This window comes from Nesoenas mayeri (assembly GCF_963082525.1).
Source record: "Nesoenas mayeri genome assembly, chromosome: 3".
Taxonomy (NCBI): Eukaryota; Metazoa; Chordata; class Aves; order Columbiformes; family Columbidae; genus Nesoenas; species Nesoenas mayeri.
Genome location: NC_137544.1, coordinates 33,547,510 through 33,573,619, shown reverse-complemented (window position 1 = coordinate 33,573,619; position 26,110 = coordinate 33,547,510). Strand labels below are relative to the sequence as shown.

At 36.0% G+C, this 26,110-nt stretch overlaps 1 protein-coding gene across 11 annotated transcripts in view; it reads right to left on the bottom strand.

Moving 5' to 3' along the window:
- Positions 1-6,337: 6,337 nt before the first annotated feature.
- The window catches only part of MYO6 (myosin VI), a gene marked incomplete at both ends in the record, with an annotated part of 81,165 nt that continues 61,392 nt past the window's right edge, over positions 6,338-26,110 (bottom strand). For 2 of the 11 annotated variants that reach the window (XM_080342006.1, XM_080342010.1), the window contains 8 exons: positions 6,338-6,537; positions 7,994-8,212; positions 10,410-10,436; positions 15,835-15,966; positions 17,269-17,372; positions 20,748-20,786; positions 21,258-21,287; positions 24,288-24,448. In XM_080342006.1, the coding sequence (XP_080198132.1) occupies positions 6,338-6,537; positions 7,994-8,212; positions 10,410-10,436; positions 15,835-15,966; positions 17,269-17,372; positions 20,748-20,786; positions 21,258-21,287; positions 24,288-24,448 (912 nt within the window). Of the gene's footprint in view, positions 6,538-7,993; positions 8,213-10,409; positions 10,437-15,834; positions 15,967-17,268; positions 17,373-20,747; positions 20,787-21,257; positions 21,288-23,935; positions 24,449-26,110 lie in introns of those variants that run through there. The other 9 variants (XM_080342013.1, XM_080342014.1, XM_080342009.1 and 6 more) reach the window with 8 other exon arrangements.

Below are 26,110 nucleotides of genomic sequence, written 5' to 3'. Positions count from 1 at the left end.
AACAAACAGTATTTTCACAATCCGAGTTAGCCTTTTAGAGCTTCCCCACCAATGACAGAGATTCAGTGTTTCATTACCAGAATCAAGGGGGAAAGACAGCACAAAGACACCACACAAAGATGGAAATGTGGTGCTCTTAGTTCAAGAGTATCAGGCACCAGGTTTTACAAACGTCCAAGTTTGCGTGGAAAAGTTCCTGCTCTTCCACTGAAAACAATGCAGAGAAGCTGAACATCCCAAAGATTATTTTATCCCAGGTCTGCTCTAACTATGAATCTTGTAGATACTTTCATTACAGCTTCTTTTGTAGCACAATGTATTTTAATTATTTTACAGTCAAAAAAACATTATTAAGATTATGATGGTATCGGTGGTACTTGTTATTTCACACAGAAAAACAGAACTGTTATACCAGGGAGGGAAAATAATAATTTTACTCTGAGCTCAATGACTTAGTATGTAAGAAATAAATTCGGGATTAACTCAGTTCTCCTTACAATGAACTGGAGATTATCTCAACAGATTTTGGTGAGGTCTTGCCTATTAACAGCAGATAAATAATACATTTTCAAATTTAATAAATGCTTTTCAAATGTCTTACGAGAGTTTCTCTTACAGGTACTCAAAAAAGAAGGTCTGCATTATTCAAGACTGGACTTCAGGTTGATTATGCATATGAAAAAAAAAAGTCAAGAATTCCTAAAGATACACTATTTTAGCTCTAAAATCAGTACACATTAATCTAATTGTTTTATTAAACAAAGGCAATATGGCCAAGTTGACCAACTATTTGACCATGTCTAAAATTTGCCTAGTAAGAAGTCACCAGTGTTAAGATACATGTATTGAGTATCCAGTGTTTACACATCTTAACTGTATTTTTAAGAGCTGAGTGCTAGAAACAGATTTTGCCGAGAAGTGGCTTTTTTCAATACTGTACATCACAACCATTACTGCATTTCCATACCCTTTTGTTAACTTCCCTTACGTACACTAATGTAAGTGGCAAGCATGGAAATAAGAGCTCTCATGGACCAAAGGCCACACTAAAAGCATCTGGGAACTTTTTCATTCTCTCCCTACAAAGCTCACATTGCAAATCAAACAGAAGTTCAGATTAATTTTTGTAATGGTTTGTATATCAGATTCCTGTTTTTCTGTTAATACACACATGATGTATACATATGTACATACACGTTTCACTGCTTGATTTCTAGTGACAGTTAAACTGCCAGGTTATGCTAAGACTTCAACCTTTTCGCTGAGGCACAGTACCTGCAGTTTCATCTTTTCAGAATGTGAGATTTATACTCCCAAGCACCCTCCCAGGAGCAAGTAGATTACAGTCGCACATAAGTACATACACTTTAAAGTCAGTATACACACACATAATTTTGAGATCTTACTATTAGTTTTTGTAGAAGAAAAATAAGCAGACAACAGGTGGCCATTAAGTATTTTAGAAGCTTAGTAATTTGTGCTCTATGGATGCACAATCCTGATTCATGTATGAGCATTACTTTACCTTGAATATGTTTTTCTTGAGAGTATATATATATATATATATATATATATATATATGCTGCACCATTGTTGTATAATATTCAGGCACTGTTTGCTGCTTGGTGCATACCAGACATTGTACTTACAGCTCAAACTGAGCTTCTGCAAAGTTCATGACTCTACTGGATGCCAGCTCCTCATTCAGGTCTGAAACTTTCACATATTCAGCATAGTACCTGACTTTAGGGACAATTCCTTTTACTTCGCATGACACAGCTACCACAGCAAGCTTTAGTTTACCTTATTATGTACGCTCAGAAGAACTGTTTACGAATTCCAAATAATTAACTGCACAAACAAATTTGCCTGCAAAACCACCAAACCTGGTGATCGTGTACAAATGAAGGCAATGCACCAAGAATACAATGTTGAGCTTCTAAAGGTGAAATCAGATTTTTACTTCCTTTAACTAGAAGACAAAAAAAAACCAAGGAAACCTAAGATGTGGTTTTACACAATAACACTTCAGAATAAAGCTCTACTTTAAAAATACTTCTTGCAGGGCACTGGATGCCATCCCTGCTAACAAATATTAGCTTTTCACTACTGCTCATGTAAGTTAAGAATGCATTAAGAATGCTGAAAGCATTCCATTTTTTTCCATTACAAATGTATTTTTGTATGTGTTTAGTATATTTCAATTCATACTAGTTGTTGCTAGTCAGATTTAAAAAAATAAGTAATTTTAAAATGTGTATTTTAATAATGATTATTCATGACTGTATTTATCACTCTCAACTATTAATTACCAAATATATTTGCTGGATGTAAGCCTTTTGTATTTCAATAAAATATAATAAAACTACTTGAAAAATTTCACAAGGAAGTGAATTGGTATTTAATCTTCCACTAAAACACATCACCTTATCTTAAAACTGAAGTAAAGCGACAGTTGGAGATGAAAGCCATAAAGAAACAAAATTATATCTCTAGATATCAAAGTCTGAATTACTTCTCAAATTCAAAACATACCACTGTGATTTGGCCCTTAAACCAGGAAAGTTTGGTAATGCTTTTTTCAAAAAGAAAATAACAAAAGCAACACCAGACCCTCCACCCCAAACACAGAGCTTTTACTGCAGCATAGTAACTCAAAGCATTAGTGGTTTCACAAGCCACCATCACGGTAGCCAAGGAAAAAGATGCAAACAGCACACGGCATAGCAAATGATAAATATATTGGAAGTGATAGCAATAAAGGTTAAAAAAATAGTAATAAAAGTAAAAAGATAATTATTTCAACAAATAGTGAGAAATGAGATATGAGATTTAAAAGATAATAAAATGAGAATTTTTTAATATCAGTATATTCTTTTAGAGGAACACTTACCTTAGAAAGTAAAGACAAAGTCTTTACTAGAGTAGCTTTAAGCACCATAAACATCTGATAGAAAAACATTAGGCAGTCTGAGCACAGAAAACCTTTTATCCTTCTCACAACTTAATTTACCCTTACTTACTATGCTTTAATATTTAAAGACAAAATGGTGAGAGATACAAATGAGATTTCAACATGGAATGTATTTATTTGTTTTACTTTTCAGTACAGTATTAGGAGGTCATTTAAATACTTTAAATAAAGATTTTGGAGAAAAAAAAAAAAACAAAAAGACAAAAAACAAAACAACAGAGGATTCAACTAGGCAAAGAAAAACAATATTATCAGTGGATGAAAAACAAGTATTTAATGACCTTGTGATATTTGAAGTAGCATTCTCTAAACAATCCATATTCCTGGGTCACCTAGTCAGGAACGCGGCCTGACATGGTGATTCTCTTCCTCTCCTTTGTTTTCTGGAGTGTTTCATGCAGAAGATCTCAGCTATAACACACAGCTTCATGGAGAGGCAGGAAGAAATGGGGTTTTTTTTTATTCAAACACACAGAACCAAGCCAACATGTTTACTTCGTCATTTGCTTTAAATAAATTACATTTTTCTCTATAATAACAGATCAGAAGGGCATTAGCTAACACTACAATCCTACAGATCAACCTCTTCTCCCACTTTTTTATTTCCCCTCCAAATCAACCAACAGTATCATTGTCTGATACAGTAGATGGGACATCAGAAACAATAGGACAGCGGCTGAATATTGCCTGATGTAAAAAAAAAATAATCTGAAATTAATTGAAAATGAATTTTGTTGCACAACAAGATCAGTAAAACAAAAAGCAGATGCTGCTTTTGGTGCAGAGGAAAAAAAAAAAGCACAGTACTGTGCAAACCAGAATACTCTGATTTTTGGAATGTGTCTTCTGTTTGCGTCAGGCAATCTGCTGGAGCAATGCAGAGAGGTGGGAACCTCTCATTTGAGAACATTCAGTCACCAGTTCCTCTTCCACTATTTCAAAGTCATTATTATTTTCCTGATAGCTCATATTTGTTAGTCACTCAGGTAACAAGAATTCCCACACACCCCTTTCTGAAAAACAAATTTTCTTTCTGATGCCAGTCAAGGAAATCTTGGTATCATTAAATGAACAGACTGGAAAAAAAAAGTTATTTTTATTTAAGTTTCCCACAAGTATGTTTACACATATATACACTAAAATATTTAAGCATATATATGTGTATATACATACACAAACATACTTGAGTATTGAGGTTCTTGGCTTACCATGTTCAGTCTCATAAGATCCATATATATATGTATATATATGAACTGAGACTGAATGTGTTAAGTCAAGCAGTTAAATCTAGATAGCAATAAATACAGGGCAGGGCATCTCAGCCCTATCAGTTCAGTGATTTTTCTTCCTTGTACCGCATGAACGATCATAGCTCCCTGCAATGCCAAGTTCCTGGAGACTGGCAGTTCTGAAACTGGTTCCAATTCAGTAACACATTAAACCAGTAATCTAAATTTCATAAGCAGCACCTTTAAACTCATGCAACACTATTTGTGCACAACCTACTAGCCGGCAGCTTGATGCGCTTCTCCTCTCATCTTTCAGCCAAAAATTACTGCTTCAGGGAAGAATTTGTTTGGGTAGAATGAAACCATTTTCTCATTTGCAATGACATGACTAGCAAGCAGAGTGTGTACACAGTGGGCACTGAGATTCCCTGATGCAGCGATGCATACGGAGTTAATGTGTTACTCAAATGTCTCCACATGTATTACAGTACAGAGTTCATTTAAAACAAGCAGACCATGGCAGGCAAGCACAATCTCAGGTCAGCAAGGATTTATGCATTATGCACCACGAGATTTCTCTGTGCTACAGAACTGTACCTCTTGGAAGTTATTAATTAAGTATATTTCTGCATTTAAAAATGAAGTTTCCAAGAGGTTTCAGACTGAGTAAACAGCAAGGAAATTATTTTATAATGTAAGCAAGCTTAAAAAGCAAGACTTCATTTCTAAATCAGCTTGAACAAGTAATTGGACATCAAGCTAATCAAATTTTGAATTTCCATCAGAGAGAAAATAAATAATCAACTTTAATTTGTTGAAATAATGGCCAGCATTGTGAAACAATGTTCATGTAAGTGAACAAGATGCATCTTAAAACGCTATGAAATTAGTAACTCCCACCCACAAAGACTCACAAAACAAACTGCTTACTAAGGGAACTGTTACAAGCTGTGAAACTTGACAAAGGAGATTAAGATAAAGCTCAGTGTCCGAATCACTATGATATTCCAGTATAATAAAAATTGTAGCTATTTCATCAGCACATAGCATTAAGATGATACGTTATTGGACCAAATTTTTATACAATCTAACAAAAGGTACAGACCTTGTGCATCTCATTACAATTCAAAGACACAGGATGTCTGAGGCTCTTGCCTCAAGATTCAGTTAAGTTTTTCTCCCACCAAAAAGCTGAACATATTTCCCTTATGCTATCCTTAATCTTATTTGCCTCCAGACACAAATCTTGGACAATTTTGCATAATATATATTGAAATCGCACTACCTGGATAAACAAACTTCCCAAGAATTCCTAATGGAAATATGGTCAGAAAAATAAAAGTCTAAAGAAATTTGCACTTAAAGAGAAAAAAGAATAAGAAGCTAGGAGAGAAGCAGTATCAGCCCTAATGAGCAGTGTGTTCTTTGAGTACCTCCAATATTACACAATATTGACATCTACGAACTCTCTTCTTAGAATGTACAGAAAACCATTTCTCTTAAACCAAGACAGAGAATGCATTAAGTAGGACTTTATGGGTCTCAAGTTTAGGAGGATTTCCCATCAGTTTCTGAAAACCTCAGTAATTACAGACACTAATCAGTCTTCAAATCAGGACATAAAATGTCTCAGATATTTAAAAGTACACTACAACTTCTCTGGAACAGAAGTCAAAGCTAAGGCCTCATAATTCCAGTTATACAAAACAGAATATTGTCTTTACTAAGCCATCACTGGAAGCCAACTATTCAGTGTTTTAAAGAGGGGATTTTACAAAAAAGTGGTTGCAATGCAGTTCTTTGTAATAATGTACCCATGTACATGCAGATTACTTAAAAGTGTAAAGAGTTATAACAGAAAATGTTAGAGAAAATGCAACATAAACAAAATGCAACAAACTACACTGACTGAAATTTCTTCAAGGTCCTCATACCTGGTGAAGTTCACTACACAAATTGAACATCATAAAGTACAAATTAACAAACCACATGATTAATAAAATCTGTTCACTTTATATTAAACATCTCTAACATGATTACAGAATGTTTATGTCCTCTGTTGCATAGAGGAACTCTTCCCTTTGTATCACAGGCAAGGGTTCTCGTCTCAAATACTACTGTGCAAAAAGACCACTTATTTCAACAGGTTCTGCAGCATCGCTGTTGCATACGTCGGACGAGCTTGTCTGCTTTCAATCGCGTTCTGAAGATACTGGATACCTCCACAGCGCTCCCAAATTTCTTCAAACTGTCTCGGCAAAATTTCAGCGCCTCGCTTGCGAGTTAACCCAGTCTCGTCAAGGTTAAGCTCACACATATCCATATCGTCCTTACCTGAAATGGTAAAGGGAAGAAGAGAAAAATATTTATAAAGCTTTTACATCATTCAAAGGTCCCATTAACAAAGATCAGTTCTTTTTTATTTAGATTTCCTCTATCAAGCTCTGGTTTCTTAACAGATTTCAGAGCTTATGGGGAAATCAGTCCTCAGACACAGATTTTTTTAAATTTTTTTTTAAATTACTTGTTATTGTTGTTGTTAAACACACAGAGCAGAAAAGCGGTATCAGAATAAACTAGTGCCGGATGCTGCAACTGATAAAACTGTGCTTAAAAAGAGGGCAAAAAAGAACAGAAAGAAAACGAGAAGATCAGCATCCTCATTTACGCTCCTGAAATCCACTATGGGATGACAATTGCATTTGTTTTACACATACTTGCAGTTTTACAGTGAACTGCTGATATTGTTAAGTTTGTTTAAATGTAGCAAAGCAACTAAGAACTTGAGACTTTTGATCAAGCAGCAACAACCATTCTTAATCTGTCAGCCTCCCACGCTAAACAAATAGTGTTTAACAAATGGCACTGACACAGGGAATCCAATGAAATGATGAGTGCAGCTCATTTGCTGTATTTTAATCTTATTTTTAATAAGTGATCCATTGAGTGTGGTATTGATGAGAGCAATGTTACTTTTAGCTATGGGCTTTGACACTGAAGAGGCTACAGTTGGTATAAGGAACTCTATTAAAAATAATTAGCAGAAAACAAAGGAACATTTGTTGCTAGTAAAGCATCACTCTGAAACTAAACAAATTGGTTATAGTCTTTGCCTCAGTCTCCACGTTAAATACAAAAACTCAAAACACAGAACTGTAAACAGTATTTCCCCAGTGTTTTCTCCCTCTTTCATTATCCTCCAGAAAAGGAGGATACATTTCATTACCAGATAAATCTCTACCTATCCCTTGCCACATTTAGTTTTTATTTTACATGTTTAAGATTAAAAAGCTATTCTCCCATACGAGGCAGCAGAAATACAATAAAAGTATCAGTTTGCTGTTGGCGCCATACTCTGGAAAGACAATATATCATATGCACAAACTGTTTTACTACAAACTGCTGTAATTTTTCAAAGCTAACCAAAAACCAATAAAATGATGAGAACTTTCCCAGATAAATTGTGATGTTTTATCTTCACACTGTCTCCAGTTCAGTGAATAATCTAAGGACACTTAACAAAACCATTTAAATTTGGATTCTTGCTATGAATTCCCAGATTAAAGGACATGTACAAAAGTAAACCACATGACCAGTTACATCTCCACAGGACATTTCACAACATTCAGCCACCATCAACAGCAGCCCCAAATCCTCAAATTCTGCCCAAACAAGAATAGCTGTTGAGAAAGAGAGGATACAACTTAGGAAACCTCTATAATCAGTCTCTTTGTAAAAAGCTATCAACTCTGAACCCTCTCAGTGCGTGAATTTTGCTTTCAATACCAACCCGCTACAAGGAGAATGGGTGCCTTGTCAGGATGAAGTTCCATTTGTCGAGCGATCCATGGCCCATCAAAATGCGCGTACCACCAACCTTTCTTCTTGTTCTGGGGATCTTTGTATTGGTCCGCGGGACGGATGAAGGGAATGCGGAAGTAACGCTGTTGTCTGTTGATTTCAATCTCTTGTTGTCTGGCTGGTAGCTGGGCAATCGTGTTCTGTTGAGCTATCATACAAAAAAAAAAGAAAAAAAAAAGAAAAAAAAAAACAAGCAAAAAAAAATAGAAAACAAAAAAAGCCATATTATGATTTGCTTGAATAATCAGAAACAACAACAACAACAAACCCAAACAAATAAAACAAAACACCCCCCAAAAAAACAAGCACACCCCTCCAACCTGAAAAATTCTGCCTGAATACAAGGTCACCTGAAATCTCATCAAACCCAAAAAGTGTTCCCACCTCACAGAATGTGCATTCTTTTAATCACTCCAGCTACAACACTGGTGCAGAGAGGTTCACAATAACTATTGTACATTTAGACAAAACAAAGTGAGTAAAATAACACACGCTGCATTAAATCAATATTTAAGGTAAAAATTACCAAAAAAAAATTTCTTACCAACCAGAAACATTGATCAGTAACTGCTCTAGTTTAGTCCATCTCTTTGTAAAGCAAGGTCAGTGCAAAGAAGCATTTTTGCATTTTTTATAAAAGTACAAAGCACCACTTTAAGATTTTTTACAGTCAACACAGAAGGGTGTGCAATACTGTTAGAAATAACTAATTTGTTAAGAGAAACGTTGACAACAGGTACTGCTTACCACAGAGCTGCCAGCAAACATAACTTTCTGCCTAGATTCCGGTGTGCTGAACTCCAGAATTAGAACTACTCTCTGGCTGCTTTCTTTTTTAAATACATTATTTATTTCAGACCATTAAGATCAACAGACCAAATTCTAGCAGAAGATAAAGTTACATGAAATCTTGTAAAGCTTCACAAATATTTTAGGTAACCATTTCCCATGTGTAATTTTGGACTCCCTCAGAGTCCCACGCATTTCTGACTTTGGAGAGAAACTTTATTTTGAATAACAGCAAATACCCTCCATGTTAACTCATCAACTGATTAAACTTCCTAATGTTATGTATACACTATCATAATCAGTTTTAAATAGTAAAATGCTCTGACAAGCAAGATCCTTTCCTTTAACAACTTCCACCTGCAAAAGTTTATTACTGATCTTGTTTTAGTGGTTTACGATACCATTGGTACAAATACTCTGTTTAAGAAATTCTGAAAGTGTATCTATGCCATTTCTACAAAACAATATCAGTATTAACAGTTCTATGTTTCAGCATAATTAAAAGCTAATTCCTTTTTCTGTCCATCATCTATTAAGCAGCAAAGCTAATTTTTGAGCTAAAATTTAACAAAATGAAAAATGACAGTCACTTCTAATAATGCATTTTTACTGTTTGAACAAGTCTAATAGAGCAGCAACTGCACCTTGAAATTTCTTCCACTTATATTCAAGCAAAAATAGTTTTTCTAAATGTGACGAGTAGAATCTTAAGAAAAAAAAAAAATGTACTATACAAATCATACCCCCAAATTTATTCCACGTTTATATAAAAAAGAGAAGAAAAACAAACCAGAATTTAATAGATGAATGCTACTTTTACATGTTCTCTCTAATAAAGCATGTATTTTATAGAGACATAGTCTACAGTTTATAGGAAATTAATTCTATTTTCTACAAATTGTCTGAATATCTAGCACAGCAGATCAGTGCTTGAGTATTGCCAAATACTTTTTGCACTGCTACAGTAATTGCTAAGGCTTGTTTCTACCCCTATGCATACCTAAGTACAAGAGGAAATCCAGAGGATGGGAATGCTAAGCAGCCAACATACAGTCTGCTTTTCAGTTCTTACGGAATTGGAGGGTTTTATTCAAAAGAAACCACCACCTGAATGTTAGTTCGTTTGCTAGGAAAAGCTGTTACATGAAGCTGATTCCAGAGTTTTGCTACAACAAAACCCCACGTGCAGACAGTAAAAAATGTTAGAACAGGTACGGTATTTCTTTGGAGTGGTACAGGGGAAGAGGAAAAGAAGAGAAAAAGAATAGGATTATACCTTCAAATAACCTCCATGAAAAGGTTATTTCATTCTCCCCTCCCACGACTGCTCCAATGAGCAGGATCTCATGAAGCAGTAAAAGTATGTTTGTAAATTACTAGAGTAACATATGATTACCATGTGTTGAATAGTGTTGCCAAATTGTAAACCAGCATTTTTTTAACAATTAAATTCTATGTACACATGTAGCAAAACACTGGATTAATTAATGTTAGTACAGAGCTCTCAAGTGTTCCTATTCTTCAAAGTTAGCTTAAATAACCATCTCCCCACTTACGTGAGTTGCTTGAAAATGGTGCAAAATCTGCGAACAAACATTACATATTTAACAAAACATAGAAGTGCTGATCTTCTGTAATTTACAGTTTCATTACCTCAACGTTTTCATCTCTGCTGATGACAGACAAATGGAAATTCTAGTTACAAAATAAACACAGGTGTTGAGCTAAGTACTTCTATCCAGTTTCTGCTCACAAACACACATAGCATGTCTCCTTTCCTCATTTTCATGGATTTCCAACTGCTTCTATTTTCATCAAGATTTGATTTTGAAATTGATTACTTTAATGATTTACAATGCCTGTTCTGAAATCTCAGTTGTATAAATGCTAAATGCTGTTAACAAATCTGCTAGTTAATTAATTATTTTTTATATTTCTGCTGGGAAAAGAAATTCCAGACCTCTATTGTTATTGGAATAGGCAGATTTGGTATTAATGCACAAAAGGGTGTTTAGCTTCTACATTGAATGTATGAATTTATTTAAAAGATAACTGTAAAATTATATGACCTCAGTGAAAAGACTGAAAGAAGAAACTACATCACTTGATGCACACATCCACAGACACCCAAAAGACTTTTAGGTTAAACATCTAAGAAATCAGTTCTCCTTCTTACTCCCCTCTCGGATCGTTATAATACATAGATGTGAAATGCCCATGTAGTATAATTATTTCCAGTAGAAAGAATTACTTTTGACATTAACAGGAGTCTCTAAAGGTCAGTGACTTCATTCTGAACTGCAATGTTCTAATTTTTCATCAGAAATATGAAGCCATATTTCAATAAAAGCTTAAAAAGGCAATGAAAAGCATTAAAAAGAATGTTGTAAATGTCTAACTAAATGTGATGAGATCGTGAATATTCCAAGCTTTATTTGCACAAATTCAAATTTTCTGCTTTTTGATAGTGCCTGTCAGCAATACTGTGTATGAATATTTATTTTACCCATTTAGCTCCAGAGAGAATCTGCAAGCTCGAAGTCAGAGCAACTTACCATTTTGTTTCAAATGCCTTTTCCTGCTGTTTCAGTCATTAACTTTCCTAAGCACTTAAAAACTAGGCATGGCCACAAGGACCCTTTCTCTGAGAACATCTTTTCCAGTGGTCCAGGTTTCACCTGCCATATATCTGTACCAAAGTTCCCTGTGTTGCTTTTTCCATGCAAGAGACAGAACCTGACACACCAATGTGATGTTCACAGAGTTCGCTTTCTTGTCGGACCGGGCTAGCTTTATAGCAAAGCTGCCCTGTCCACGCGCCTTGCAACAATGTGATTGGTTGTAACTCGTGCTATACAATAACGTGATAGGCTGCATGTACTGTCCACGCGCTCTGCACGCTGTCCAGCAATTGCTCATTCATTGTTACTTTCTAATGAGGCTCCTTTCATTTCTTTTGTCTCTGGCTTCACCTCTCAGCCAGGCTGGCAACAACCCCATGCCCCTACATCTCCGCCTCTGTTATTTAATGTAATATTAACAATACGCCGTATCATGCTTTAAAGACAGTGCAAAATACAGGGTAAGAACATTAAGGCTAATACAATTACAATTAACAAGAACAGACCTGTTTTCAATATTCCTTTTAACCAAACAAGGCATCCAACCTAAAAAGCCCAACATCTTCTGTTATTTTCTTGTTCTGCAAATCTTTTATCTTTTTATCTTTTAAGTTCAAACAACACATACAATCAAATTCTTCATAACTGTGACCATGGCCAATAACAAAAAACTAATTGCTGCTCTGTTTTACAAAGTGGTATTCTCAACATTGGCTACATCCGTTGCTAAAAGCGATAACACCTCTGAGGTTAAGGGTTGTCATCATTGCAATCGGTTTCTTCTTTGTTAGCTAGCCAAGGTCTCACCCACTCTGCTGGGATCCACGGATTTTTATGGTTACCTCTAGAAACACAAGCATATGCCCTTCCCCAAGTTATTAATGACATAGGACCTTCCCATTGTTGTGTTGCCGGATTAAACACACTAACCTTAGGTACCTTTTCGGAAAAATCTTTGACATTTTTGATATGGTGCACAGCAACAGGTTCCATTTCAGTCTCACTTTTAGGATTAAGCCAGTTCCGCACATACAATGCCTTCTTCAAAACCTCTTCTGGACTCACACCAATCCCCCCTTGTTTTTTCAAAACAGACAAAAGATTTTTCAAGGTGCGGTGTGCACACTCAATAATTGCCTGGCCAGTAGAATTATAAGGGACTCCGAACGGGTGTTGTACCTTCCACTGGACAAGGAAGGTTCCAAGTGTATCAGAACGGTATGCGGGACCATTATCTGTTTTGATCTGTGTAGGAACACCCATAACAGTAAAAGCTTGTAATAAATGACGCTTTACTGCTTTTGCACTTGCTGAGGTCAAAGCTGTAGCCCACAGCAGTCCTGAACAGGTATCTATGGACACATGAATGTACTTTTGTCAGCCAAACGGTGCAAATTCAGTAATATCAGTTTGCCATAACTGACCTGGTTGCAAGCCCTGAGGATTTACTCCCTTTTGTTGCAGAGGCACTATGCGAGCACAATCAGGACAAGCTGCAATAATAGATCGAGCTTGTTCCTTGGTAATTGCAAACTGTTTTCGGAGTGATGCTGAGGATTGATGAAACAATTCGTGAGCTTGTCTGGCTTGTTCAAAAGGAGATACATCTGTTACTGCCACAAGTTTGTCTATAATGTTGTTTCCGAACTCAGCTTCATACAGGGCCAGGTGTCGCTCGCTGCAATGGCCATTATCAAAAAGGTGACTGCATGACTATTCCCCACTGAGACATCACATCCCTTCCTAATAATGCAATTGTCGTGTTCAGAACATAAGGTCGTTCCCATGCCTCTAAGCCCTCGACCTCTTCTCTTATCTTAACCATATGTGTGCTGATGAGGGCAGGAGTGGCCCCCCTATCCACACTACCATGGTGTTTACTGCTTCTAAAGGCCAACACGGAGGCCAATCAGTGAGAGGGATAATCGTCACATCTGTGCCTGAATCTAAAAGCATACTTTTTCTTCTAATCTCACTTCCAGGCCCATACACGGAAACTACCCTAGATGGTTTGTCCAAAGTCAGTTTTTCCATGAAAGCAACCACAGGGGCTCCGGTAGAGCCACAACCTTTCTGACCTCTTTCCGCATCTAAAGCCTTTGGAACACATGCTCTAAAGGGTACCAATTGCGCTATACGGGTTCCCTATTTAATAGTCACAGGGGGTGTTAGGACTTGCAACATAATGCCTATGGGTCCAACATAATCAGAGTCTAATAATCCTGGCAAAACAAACAATCCCTGTCTTGAAGCAGAAGAACAACCTATTAAAGGTGCACTTAATCCATACCCTAGGGGCCCCGTTACTGTAGATGGAACTACATGTACAGACCGATCCGTTACTGTGACGTTTGTTCCCACGGCCAGATTGACGCCTGCGCTTCCTGAGGTTGCTGCCCTGAGCTCGGACATGCAACCATGGCTGTTCCCCCTCTCAGCTGGTATTGTGGTGTCATCGCACCTCAGCCCCGGGGGCTGGCCCTCCCATTTCCTGGCAGCGGTGTCCCATCTTTTTTAAATTTTGATCGACACTCCACTGCTCAGTGTCCATACTTATCACACCGACTGCATGTGCCATCGAAGCGCAAATAATGGAGGGGAGCTGGCGACTGACTAGTGCCATTACTAGGTCACCCTCTCCGAGTGTACTGAAGGCAATGTGAGGTTCACAGAGTTCGCTTTATTGTCCCACCGGGCTAGCCTTATAGAAAAGCTGCCCTGTCCACGTGCCTTGCAACAATGTGATTGGCTGTAACTCGTGCTATACAATAACGTTATAGGCTGCATGTACTGTCCACGTGCTCTGCATGCATGTGTCCGGCGATTGCTCATTCATTGTTACCTTCTAATGGGGCTCCTTTAGTTTCTTTTGTCTCTGGCTTCACCTCTCAGCCAGGCTGGCAACCCCATCCCCCCGGGGCGGGAGGGGGGGCTCTGCCACTACACCCTGAAAAGCTCAAATTTTCAGGTAATGATCAAGACACGTAACTCCATAAATTAATCAAGGGGAAAGAGAGAGCTTTGTCTAAGCACTACCACTGAGAGTAAGTAGGGCGTCTGTATCCCCTGGGACCTGTATCCCCACGTTCCAGGACAGTGCTCTAATTCCAGGCTAATGGGACTTTGGGGAGAGCATCTTCTCCCCACCTTCCCTTTCCTCTGCCTCTCCCGCTAACTGGGTGACCAGGAACACAAGAATCATGGAAACAGAAGGTAACATGAAAGATCTGGCTAAATTATTATATCCATTTGCTGTGATTCTGTTCATTTCTTCAATTCCTTTTATAACAGATCATTACTGGACTTAGGGGGTGGGGTGACAGGAGAGGAGTAACAATCCACTCTTCAAATATCACTCCAGAAACTGGGCATCTAATTTTCAGGTCTGACAGTGTTAATCATGGCAACTCCTACCCTCTCCCATTGAATTTAAAAGGCAGTCACTCTCATTAGTGCATCGCTTTGACAATAAACACCCATCTGTGAAATCAGCAGAATGACAGCTTAATAAGAAAGCAGGGACTATTCAAAATTTGTCATCCCATAAACAAAAATTGCAATATCAACACTCAGAATTTAAAAAAGAGAATATAAGCTGAAATATGTATGGTTTATGGTAATGTAAATGAGGACACAAATAGCACCTTTAAAAAGCATCTACATCTATGTTTATATATTTATATCTTAAGAAAGGATAAAAGCATGGGAAAAAAAGCCTTATCATCAACACTTCGTTTTCTCCGGACCCCAAATGTAATTTACTAAAGAGAGCATGATTCCTTCCACTCTTGTGTTTTATAACACCAGAAAATCCTATACAATTCTCTGATAGATGGACTACTCAGGAACTGTTTTCAGACTCTCTATTCTAACTCTAGGTATAATTCTCTGTGCTGAACTGTAAGTAACTACTCTCAGAAAGCAACGTTTCTAACTACAGAGGTTAGAACTAGTATGAAACAACTTAAAAAAAGAGTTTCAGAAATCTCAAAATGCAAATCACAGTTTCATAAATGGAAAATTATCTTAAGTAATACAGCAATGAATATTTAGCAAAAACACCAGCAACTGCAACACCAAATCAAGAACTGTTAACATATGTGAGCTGGTATGACAAAAGGTTTTCAGGAGGGAGAGCTGCTCAGTACATGTATCTGGGTCACCTGAAAGTATTCAACTTTCTGCCAAGTATTTGTCCATTCTAATATCTTCCAAATATTTACCTTAAATTGATATAAAAATACTCTTCAAAAACCTAAGAATTTCCCTTCAACCTAACAAACCAAAATGCATTCTAGAAACATTTTCTTTAGAATATTGTCACAAAAAATATTTTAAACACAAAATCATCTGTCCTCACCATAGTCTGTAACTGACTTGGGAGCTCGCTGTTCTGTTTCTGCATTGCGTTTCTTATTCTTGGATTTCCAGGCATGATACACCTTTAGCCTTCTGTGAAACTCTTCTCTGCAAGCTGCCAACAGTTCAATATCTGTCTCCAAAATGGGGGAAGGAAGGGAGAAGTGAGAAAAATCAGAACAATTCTTTATGAAATGCTTTTCTGTACTGATAGGTACATAATTTTAGATCAGGTTGTAACATCGATCTGTTATCATATAATATACTAAACTCTCATTCTTTGCAGCAACAGGGCCTGGATTTTATTGCCCAGAAAGTCCCTTGGAGTGCTATATATCTTTTCTCCTTTAGAGGAATGGCAGTCCTCAAAGTAGCTGTTTCACTGTGTGATTTGGAACAGCAAAATGCTACAAATAAAATTTTCACTCTACTAAATTTGACTGTTGACATTATCACAAGCCAATAGTCATACAGAAACAAATAAAATTTTACTGCTGAACTTTATTTCTGCAACTGAAGAAAATCAGCATTTTTACTACTCAGATCTAGATTCTTTTTCCACTTTATTAAATATATTTTAATTTTCTTGAATTTCATAACACTAAGAGACTGAATGATTGCAAGGACTTTTCATTAGTCACCTAAGAGTATCCAAGCTGGCTTCACTATGGATGAACATAAATTAGCAGCTTGTATTACTGCACCATCTATTCAGTTGAAAACATTGCTTCAGTCTTGCTTATACAAAACCAATTGAAACACAGAATTTGGAGTTAATTTTAGGTTTTAAATATGAATAGAGAAAATGGGTTTGTTTCCAATTTCTACATCCAGGTACAAATTCAGAGTTATCTTAAATCAGAAATTAGCCAATTAGTTTCAATCAGAACCACAAAGAAACAGTAATAATACTTCTTATCTGTTTCTATCTTCATAATGTTGGGGGGAAAGCAGTTGATATCACAACTGTGAGCTACCCAAATGAAGTTACACAGTCTGAAAATTAAAGAATAATCAGAACATCTAAGGGAGCAAATATTTTACACTATCCTTTACATGACATATTTGCTTTAGTGACAGCAAGAAGAGATAGGGAAAAATTTCTTAGAACTCACAAACTCTAGTTAAAACATAATTATTATTATTCCCTTTGTGAAAATACACAAAACTGAGACAATTTAATTACAAAATTATAATATGTATTTTATGGCACAAGAAGCTTAACATCATACATATATAATCAGTAAAAGAGGTAACAAAGGAAATTCAGTTTCCTCAATATGGAAACAGCTTAGTTTGCTGTTTTCACTGGGGTAACAGAATTTTTAAAAATTCATTTGACATTCACTCAATTCTGAATAAATTAATGAGCAAGATTTTATCTTTGTCACAGGAACTACACTTCTTTCTCAAATCAAAAAAACAAACAACTTACCACAGGATGTATTGATTGTATCACGAAGCTCTGCATATTTCCACTTACTGAGATCATGCTTCTTAGTACCAGCAGCAGCTTTTGTGGCTTGAACAGCAGGACCCCTACAATTATTTAAAAATATGTATTTTTTTCAAGTATGAAACAGGAATTGTTACAACATGAGGAAGAGATCCCACAATCAACACTGCAACACACTTATTACAATGGAAATCCGCAGCAGAAGGGCTGAACTCAAAGGCAAAGTACCATTTTATTTTCAAGATGTTCAAATGATTATGAAAAAGTGAAAGCATCTTTTATGTCTAAAACCACATAATAATCTGATCAGTTGCCTGGAGTTTAAAAGGAATTCATAAGTTAGTTCTTATGTATGAAAAGATGTATATTCTATTCATATGCATCACACCCCGCACTGATGTACGTTTTCCCTGGCACCACTCAAGACACAGAATACAGACAACAGAGTGGCCATATCCATTTTTAGTTCCATTTGAAAAACAGATGAAGAAAAATATTTCTGAAGTAGACAAGGAGAAGGGAGAAAAGGCACTGCTCTGCTGTTTAGAACAGGATTAGGGCAAAATCCTTGTTCCAAGACTAGAGAAAATATGACATGGCTTTGAGAAAAGCCTAATTTGAGAGAAGAAATCAAATTAACTCTATGTTAATTGTATATTAATTGTATAATAGTTCTCTGAGAACAGCAATATTTATTCTGGAGAGAGGAAAAAAATCATTAAGAGTTACCAAGGAAAAAAAGACCACTCTCAGAAGAAAGGCTGACCAGTATAAAAAGACTCATCCAGAAACAGTGTTTTGCAAAGGCAAAAGGTATTTGTCATGTAGGTTAGTATGTAATTAAGTCAAGAGCAAATGCAAGTGAGAAATTACTACTAAAATCTCCATCATCTTTAATAGTGTGTATGCGGTGATCCATGTGACAAACATTACATGTATATGTAAAAAAGAAAAACCTGAAAATAAATCACCTTTTTTTTCCCCTTAGAAATGGTATAGATAAGAAGTAGAAGAACTCCCCCGTAGGAGCAGCAAACTTCCCATGGATTATTTGGATATAAACTAAATTCAAAATACTGCAAAATTCAGTGACGATCAGAATACTTTTTAAACACTAAGGAATTCAAGAACAGACACATGATTTTACCAGTCTCTGCTAATGCCCATGACTAAGAACATGAGGCAAACTGAATTATCTTTCAGGATATGAGAGGATTTGTTCAGAAGAAGCTGGATCTTTAACAGGGCAGCAAAATACTTCATGCAGTATGTCACATTAAAAAATTCACAAGAGAAAAAACAGAAGAAACCAGGCCTTTTCAGCTAAAGTCTGTGCAGCAGTATGTTTGTGGGACTGTTACATCATTAAAGTATCTGTAATCCAGTAAATGTTATTTTAAAGCTTACTTTTCCATAAAGCTCTCACACAAGACTATAAAGTTTCGTGTTATTTTCTCTTCATAGTTAATACGTTATAAATGCATTTTTGTGAAAAATTTCTCTAGGTAGATGCAGCAGTTCTGAAAACAAAAGTAAACTGCATTTCTTTATCACTAAGTTTCATAGAATAAAAATAAACTGTTTAACCAAATGTTCTTCTTAACAGCAACTGAACCATCTCTTGAAATGTAATTAAAACTACAGAATCTTACTGTTTATTGCAGCATCAGCTTAATTATGCCTACTCATACTACTAATCTGAGTCAACACACAGCTTCCCGTTTTGGTATATGAGAAGTCCAACATAAAGAATTACCTCTTTGACTTCTCATTACTACATAGCTTAGGGACAGGAACTTTTCCTCACCTTTTGCACTACCCATAACTGTTAAACAAATCACTAGACAGTCTCCTTCCAAATATCTGTTGTAGTATTTTCTTATCATTGGCATACCTGTAGGACATTAAAGGATTGCTGCTACATGTAATTTCCGCTGCCTGGTGTGTAACCTTCTTGGACCTCATTTGGTAAATCCTAAGGATTTTCCTTATTTAGCAACACTACCCATCACTCTAAGAGTTCACTACACAATTTAGAGCAGCAGAACTAGGCTGTAAAATCTTTGGTTAAACTAGTAATCTTTAAGAACACTAATCCCATTGAATGGCTTAGCCTTTCCATTACAGTACTGCCCTGCACTCCGCAGATCACTCTCTTGTTTTCTGCATGACTTCAAGTGTAACAGTCTGGCAGTGAGAAGAGCATCATACTTGACAATGGGTTTTCACTGCTCTGTCTGACAAAGTTATGTATCACAAACAGTACTTTCAGAGTTAAAAGATCAGTCTGAAGTCAAAAGTTTCCAGTATATGAAAAGTGAAAAAAAAAATTAGGTAAACAAGCCTGCAGTGAGAAGTACTGCATTTTGAGTCCAACCAAAATACAGAGCCTCTGATTCTGTCCCAAAGTTCTGTGATTTTTTTTGCACATTAAGAATTGGCCACTGTCACTGGAACTACACCACTACATGCAATACAACCTAGTCATCTAAATTCACATGCTAACTTAATTACACACAACATTGTTTACTGCTATTCTTAAAACGTTACTACAAGAAACAAATTTAGTTAACAGCTGCTTTCCCAATTATCAGTGCTGCAACTGTAGAAAACTCAATCACATGAGACCAATCATCTTCAGACTACAAACACACAGCATAGGAGCTTGTTTAACAACAGATTCACTTTTAAAATCTCTAAACAATTTCGCTTCTCATGTAAGCTTCAGAAAGTGAATGTCAAAAGGTTATTTCTGTCCTCAAGTTGCATAAAACACTTTTGAATTATTCATTGATATGGACGACACTCTTACAATTTCTTTCAACAGAGAATTAGTATCCTAACACAAACCAGTAGGACACTGTACCAGAAGAATTGTATTCAGATATAAACGTGTATTCTCCTTTCTTCCTGCATTGGGCATAACACCTTGAATTAGCATTCAAGAATTCTCAGAGGGGACTTCATTCAGGTATCTTAAGAAGGGTGTTAACATGCTTTTCACATGGTAATTTTCAAAACTGCTTTTATTTGAAGGGAATTATAATTAGAATATTTTCTTTTTAAAAGCACTAACAGTTACATTAACATTAAACAACTTCATTAACTCTGTGTTGAATCTGTAGAAATACTCCTCCGAAAGATGTGGAGCCTTGTTTTATATTATTAAGAGAGGTGAAAAGAGAATAAAGCTGGAGGAACATTATAAAAATTGAACAAAATACCAGCGTATGTGAGCTATTTTTTTTTAATATAATAAATTAAAATAGCAGAAAAATAATTACCGGAAAAAAGGTGTTGATAAAGGAAATTTATCTGAAATAAATAATTTACTTATCTGCTTAGCACTTTAAAATGCCAGATTCCATTATTTTCCATTCCATAAAAATTCAACCCATTTAATGTGTGATTTCTTTTCATAAAACTATTGATTCATTTGGTGTTATCTTCTCACCTACCTAGACAATATTTCTGACATTTCTCTGGCCATTTGTTCCCTATAAGAAAATTGATAAATAAGCATAAACCAAACACAATATAGAAACAGCCTTTACAACTCTGATAGTCTCTTGCCAATCACACTGAAGCTCATGCAAGTGCACAAAAAAAGTCTACTTATTTTAAATGATTTCCACTCTAATATATATATATGTGTATGTACAGTCCTGATTCTGTAAAGAGCAATAATCACACAGGGCAGTGAAAAAATGATGGTATGGGAAAAAGTTTACATTAATTATATAATCGTCTTTAAATAGATATTATTAGGTATATTAGATTATTAACTTGCTTATTAGACATAAGCAAAGTAGTGGATATAAGGTATTACAAACTGATTAAAAGTTTGCAGGTGCACGCTAATAAAGATTATTATGGAGTATTAGTAAATAAGAAGACAATATAAATTTCTTTGGAGTTAGTGTTACTTTTTTTTCTATTAGAGCATTCAAATGGAAAAAATGCCATACGCAGTCATTTGCAGCTTTGTTCCATTGGCTCTGCAAATAGAAGATATTTATGTTAGATAGACTACTTCCTAGTTAGCTTTCTAATAATCTGAAGTGGGAAAAGGCGGCGCATAGTATTCTTGCTCTCTCACATCTTATGTACTATCTTATGGCGTTTTTACGGTTTTTTACAACTGAGAAACAGAATTATATAGACCTTTTTTCTTCATCGTTCTCATTCAGCCATGAGTGTTATATTATTAAAAAGTTAAATTAAGATAATCTGGAACATAGAAGAAAACATACAAGAAAAAGCTTCCCCCACCCTTTCCCCCTGCCCCCAACTTTCAAAATCAAAGATTTTGAGACACGTTGCTGATACATTCTTTGCCTGCAGAAGCATATCACAAGAAGTAAGAGCAATCCTCGTGTAGCTACTCTGGGAACAGGTCAGATTAGCTTCTTCATTCAAGCTGTAAAAAGACATTGAGTCCAGCTGCCACACTGAAGACCCACATGTGCACATCTGGAGCATTGAATACGCTACAAATTAGAACTTACTTGGATTGTTCCAACACAACACACAGAAGAGATGTACTCACACCACCTTAAATGAGAATAGCTTGTTTTGGTGCTATATGCTGTACTATATGTTTCCGTAAGCCACATAAATTAAAAATATTGCACAGCTGAAAACAGACATCTATTATTTAACTCATTTTTTACTTGAGTGCTAAGCAGTTCTGATAATTTACCTCTAGGTGCAGTATATGCCTCATTACGCATGCTTTCAAATTGCAGATGAGTAATAAAATTGCATGAAGGTCAGGGAGGTCCAGAATATCCAGGACAGAATAATCACAAATAAAAAAGCTGGATCTACTGTCAGAACAAACATCTTTTCTTCTTTGGCAGGAACAAACAAGTACACTTCTTAAAGAAACTACTAATACTTACGAACCTTTAAGTATCTATGAAAATAATGGAGACTGCAGCAAGGTATTGGGGAGGAAAAAAAATAGAGACTACTAATTTTCAAATGTGATAATGTGTACATATCATGTGTTCATTAAAAATAAGTTCCTTCGACATGGAACATAAAAATCACCTTCTATTCATGTCAGTGTGGTAGCATGAAATGATTTTTTACAAAATTGTGTGAAAAACCTGTACAACCAGTATACTGCATTAATTCAGTATGGAGTGATACACACTTTATCATCTTATTACATCAAAAATTAACAGAAAAAGGAAATATGCATACATAAAAGTCACAGTGATTTCAGCATATCTTATGGTAATATGCACGTCTCCAATCCAGAAGGTGGCAGAATATAACTTCCTTGGACTTTAGTAAGATTTTTACTGATATCAATTAAAGTAAGTCCTGAGAATTTCTGTTTAAATTATTAAGTTACAAGATTTGTTCAAATCGATAGAAATCTTTCATTGTAGAGAGGACTTCCCACAGTTTCTACATTTAAGCTGATTCCTGCAGTTACATGGAAATCTACCCTTGGATTTCAGTAGAAGATACTGGGCTCAGGGGAAGGTTTTTGTTTGTTTTTAAAATCAAAGGTGAAATTAAAAGAATTTTCTTCAAATTTTGGACATGCTTAAAACTCTTTGTTGTAGACTGCAGAAGCAGAAAGAAAAAAACTTTGCTAATGAGATAAAAATAAATCTCACATAAGCAGAAAAATCCACTACTTTTTCCAGTTCTATGTATCATATTGTTTAAGAAAGGACTTACATCGCTATGTTAACTTGCTCAGACCACTCTACACTTTTGAACCATTCAGAAAAGAGCCTTCATTCTCCTCCTGTTAGCTACACAGCTGAGAGAAACTGGAAGTTTTAACTATCAGAATGGTTAGTTCATCATCCATTCCAGGATTACATAAAGAAGACAAATACCACAACCACCCATGAGCTTTCATATTTAAGAGACATTTGCCAGGTGGCAACAGCAGAGTGACTTTGGGTTTACCTTCAAACTATTGCACCAATATCCAAATGGGAAAAGTATAAAAATCTCCAGAATGCTGTTTGTGAAACACTTGGACATGCAACTGAGCATGTTGAAGTCTCATCTGAGAAAATATGGCAGCTATTATATAACTGAGGGCAAAACCACAATAATTTTAGTGGAAGTATCTAAAAATCAGTATTGTACATGACAAAAAAAAAAAGGTTAGCTATCTCACGTAAGCATATAGGTATCAAAAAAAAAAAAAAAGTATACATCTATGTAAATTGGAGTGGCAAAGAGAACACATCTGGGAGCTTGAAATTCCATGGAAACAGTTAGGATTTTCTTACACCTCTTCTTCCAACAAGAAATAGAGTAGACTAGCACTAATGATGTCACCACTGACACAATCATAGGTGCCTTTATATAATTTGACAAATAAGTACCATTTTTACTGGAACCGAAGAGATTTTGCTTTGCAGGCAGTGTGGATCTGTGTACCAAAAGCCAAGCACTTCTTGTGACACATCAAAAAGTTCAAACAAAACAAACCAGAAATGTTTAAGACAACATTTAATGTTCAAACCCATCTATGTCCAATATATTAATTCCACATTAAAAAAACCTTACCAGTCAGTCCACAGAAATAACTACTATTTCTGCATTTGAAGAGGGCTTTTTGTTAAAGAAGACACAGGCAAATTCACACTACACTACTGGAACCACCAAGTACTGGAAAGGGTACTTTATTACTACTTATCACTGAAGAAATTCCATTCACTAGTTTAAATGAGTCATAGAAATAGTAATTTAAATTAGTTGCCATCCTTGCCAGAAATCAAAAAGAGAAAGAGACCTGAATGCAGCAAGACACAAAATGGTCCGTGTCTTTAAGGAAAAGCAATCTATTTCTAATAAATTTCACAAGTTAATTTGAAAAATACTCCAATACACTGACTTAAAGGGTTCATTTAAATAACAGAAAAATACATAAAACCAACAAGAGCATAGTCCTCTCAGAGGAATCAGGATAGGAAGAAGAAAAAAAAAAAGATAAATTTAAATACTTAAGGCCATACCTGCGCAATCCTACATCAAGTTGGGCCTCATCACTGATGAGTTCTGCCTCACTCTGGGCAATTCTCATTGCAAGTTCACGATCACGACGTTCCTGTTCAAGAACTGCTTGGTGCTGGGTTTCCTCTTCTCGTTCTCTAGCTAGCTGAGCCTCAATTTCAGCCTGTTTTATAAAAACACACCTTTAACCTCATCCAGCCAAAACCAATATGCTAAAAAAAGCAAATGATTAGAAAATAGTAGTATATTTATAGCTTTCGAAACATGCACTATTTACAGAACTGAAAAAGTAACAGCATTAGTATTTAGTTTGACCCAAGGAAAACAAAACAACTACAGATTGCACCTTGGTTTTCATATACTTTATCAAACCAAATTGGTGTCCACCACTTGTATTACCTATTCAAAGTGAAGTGCCAATCAATCATTCCTTATTTTAAAAGTACATGAAGCTTTTTGTTAACCATTACGAAAATTAGATTTGAAAGTTTTTAGAATCATTAAAACTCAGATGCTAGAGAGCAATACGATTATTCCTCCACAGTCCTAACACAATACTCCCTTGATACTCTGCACTTGGCACTACAGGACTTTGCTATAGGTATTGCTCTGCATATAAGGTCTGTGGTTCATTTTGAAAAGGGATTGAGACAAACACTGGAATCCTCTGTGGACGTGTCTTTGAATTAAAGCAAATGGTAAAATTCCCACTTACTGCAATGCAGAAGCAATACAGATACACTGCCTCTGCAGAGCAAAACTGTAATTCCAGTTCCATCATTATTTAACAGAGTCTTGCACACACAGTAAGTAAAATGTGACCATCCAATTTCTACTTCTGAAAATCCCATATGCCAAGTGCCTGTCTTGGTGCCCAAAAGTCAACAAAGGAGACAAAGTCACTTCCCACTCATCCTCGTGAATTTGCAGCACTAAAGCAGCACAGTAAGACCAGTGACTTTACCCTATGAATCCCATTCTAGATTAGGTGATAGCAACAACCACCAGAAGGAGAGAAAATGAGTAATTAACTGTATGTAGAAGTAAAGAAATACCCTACTGGATTACGTATCTGCTTTGTAGCCAAATGCAGTGTTTCTAAGTAAAAGTTTAAATTACATTCTGCATTGCAGATATTCACATCTTAGAAACAAAGAAACATAAATAAAGACAATCCCTAGAGTTGCTCACAGTGCTGGCAGACCAAGTTTTTAAACCTTCTGGCAACAGTCCATCTTGCTTCCTCAGTGGACCAATTTTAATCCATTTAAACTGTCCCTGAATGGAAATTTATCCTATGAATTTCTCACAAAACACTAGGCACATCTGCAATGGTCTGCAAGCAATGATTTAGACACTAGCCAAATAGCAGCTTACCCTTCTTATGTTTAACTTCTGCAAGCTGGTAGTGCTTATTATTCTGATACAGGTGACAGACACAATAACATAGCAAGGATTCATTTTTTATCAAAGTTAGGCTATAATTTCTGTGTTAGTTCCAGCAACTTGTTTGTCAGGAACAAAGGTGAGGTGATAGAAGAGTGCATGCAGAGGCTAGAAGGATAAGCAGCGCTAGGCTAACTCCAGGGATAATAAGATACAGAAGAAAAAATCTGCCTCTTATTAATCATGGATAAGGCTTAAGAGAGTGTGTAAACATCAGTGACCACTGCCCTGCGCTTGCTACAACTGCCCCTACACAGAAGCCTTTTCTCTGAGTTTGCTCTCCCAGGTTACCCAGGTGATCTCCAACACAAGAGGAAAACAGGAGTGTAGGGGCCAAACACACCTCAGAGTGAGAATTCACGATGGGATCAGCAACAAG